Genomic DNA, 1,600 nt, shown 5'->3' on the forward strand with positions numbered 1-1,600 from the left:
AGATTTTTTTATCAAATAATTTATTGTTTATATATTATATTTATTATAAATAAATAATTTATAAGTTATTTTATTTCATCCAATACAGTCCAAGGATGACTTACAATAGAGGAGCATAAGAAATCTGTCACAAAGCCAACAATATTTATTGTGTACAATGACAGTTTTTAATGCATTTTTTTTCTATTGGTGGTGGTAGAAAAAAACAGTCTAACTCATGAAACTGAACTGTTCTTGCACTTCTTCAGACTTGCCACATCGCCATGGATCTTGAAGATGCCCGTTGACTTCCCTTTCCCTCACCTCCTCCCTTTGTCATGGAGTCTGACCCGAACTCCCTCCGTGACCCCTACAAACCTGTGGATGACAACGTTGAGCCCCCCGATCTGGAATGCGCCATCTGTTTCTGCCAGTTCAACAACGTCTTCAACACCCCTAAGGTACTCCAATGCAAGCACACCTTCTGCCTGGAGTGTCTTGCGCGGATGAACGTGAAGTCCACCCAACCCGACACCATCCAGTGCCCTCTGTGCCGCGCATACACCCTGTTACCCGACTTGGGTCTTCCCAAGCTAGCAAATGACTCCACGGTGCTGTCTTACCTTCCGGCCGCCATGCAGCACGTCTACAGCATCCGCTTCAACCGCAACAAAGGCAAACTGCAGGTGAAGAGAGTGCCCAGCTCTGCCCCGGCCCTAACGCAAACCGTCAGCCAGACTCTGGACGTCTGGAACCCAGCGGGCTTGGAGGGTCAGCGGGGCAGAGACGGGGGTAGAGAGAGGTCCCTACTGATGACCGTACTGCGAATGCCACTGTGCAAAGCTTTTATTATGAGCATGGTGGCAATAGTGACCGTCATTCTCACCATTGTTATCATCACCACCAACAGGAAGTAAGCCCAAATACTTGGTTTTTACATGTACGCTAGAGCATGCGTACAGTGGCGTAACACGAACATCACGCGCAACTTGATTTTTCCAATGCCGCGTACAATGTACGCACAGCTTGCACATTTTTTTTTGCACTAAATAGGTTGTCCACAAGGTGGCGACACTGGTTCGGCCCGTTGTTTCGCAGTCGGAAAAGAAATGGAATGAGAACAGTAACAAACTACGATGACAAAAACAATATAGACTTCTGCATTGACAAGCGATTGTCTAAGGGGATTAAAATACACCAGCGACTAACAAATACAAAGACATTTTTATCGCTCAAAACGTTTGGAGAGGTAAAGCGACACTGGGATCAATATTGCGCATGCGTGCGCGCACTCTAAATGGCTTTGAAAGGCTGAGCATTCGACTGTGCAAAGTATACTTTGGGCTTTATTATTACTGGCACTGACTGCATCCACGTCAAAAGGTCAAATGACAGCATAAAAAACAAACAAACAACATGACAAACACATTTTTGAATTTTTCCATCCAAGGCAAATCAGCCTTGTCATGAAGTCTACTGCTATATTTCACAACTGAGGAGGATAGTGGTTACAAAAATTCCTGTAATGGTACCATGGTGTTTATGTGGTACTACTATGTTAAATGTACAACACATTATGGCACCTTGTACCTTTGTTTTGTGTTCCTTACAGACAATAATC

At 44.3% G+C, this 1,600-nt stretch overlaps 1 protein-coding gene across 1 annotated transcript; it reads left to right on the top strand.

Moving 5' to 3' along the window:
* Positions 1 to 105: 105 nt before the first annotated feature.
* Positions 106 to 1,191, top strand: LOC107579531 (RING finger protein 223-like). The gene has a single exon (XM_016265354.1). It carries the CDS (start codon positions 318 to 320, stop codon positions 894 to 896), a length of 579 nt encoding a protein of 192 aa, XP_016120840.1. The 5' UTR covers positions 106 to 317; the 3' UTR covers positions 897 to 1,191.
* The last annotated feature ends 409 nt before the right edge of the window (positions 1,192 to 1,600 follow it).

This window comes from Sinocyclocheilus grahami, unplaced genomic scaffold (assembly GCF_001515645.1).
Source record: "Sinocyclocheilus grahami isolate Dianchi unplaced genomic scaffold, SAMN03320097.WGS_v1.1 scaffold17996.1, whole genome shotgun sequence".
Classification (NCBI taxonomy): Eukaryota; Metazoa; Chordata; class Actinopteri; order Cypriniformes; family Cyprinidae; genus Sinocyclocheilus; species Sinocyclocheilus grahami.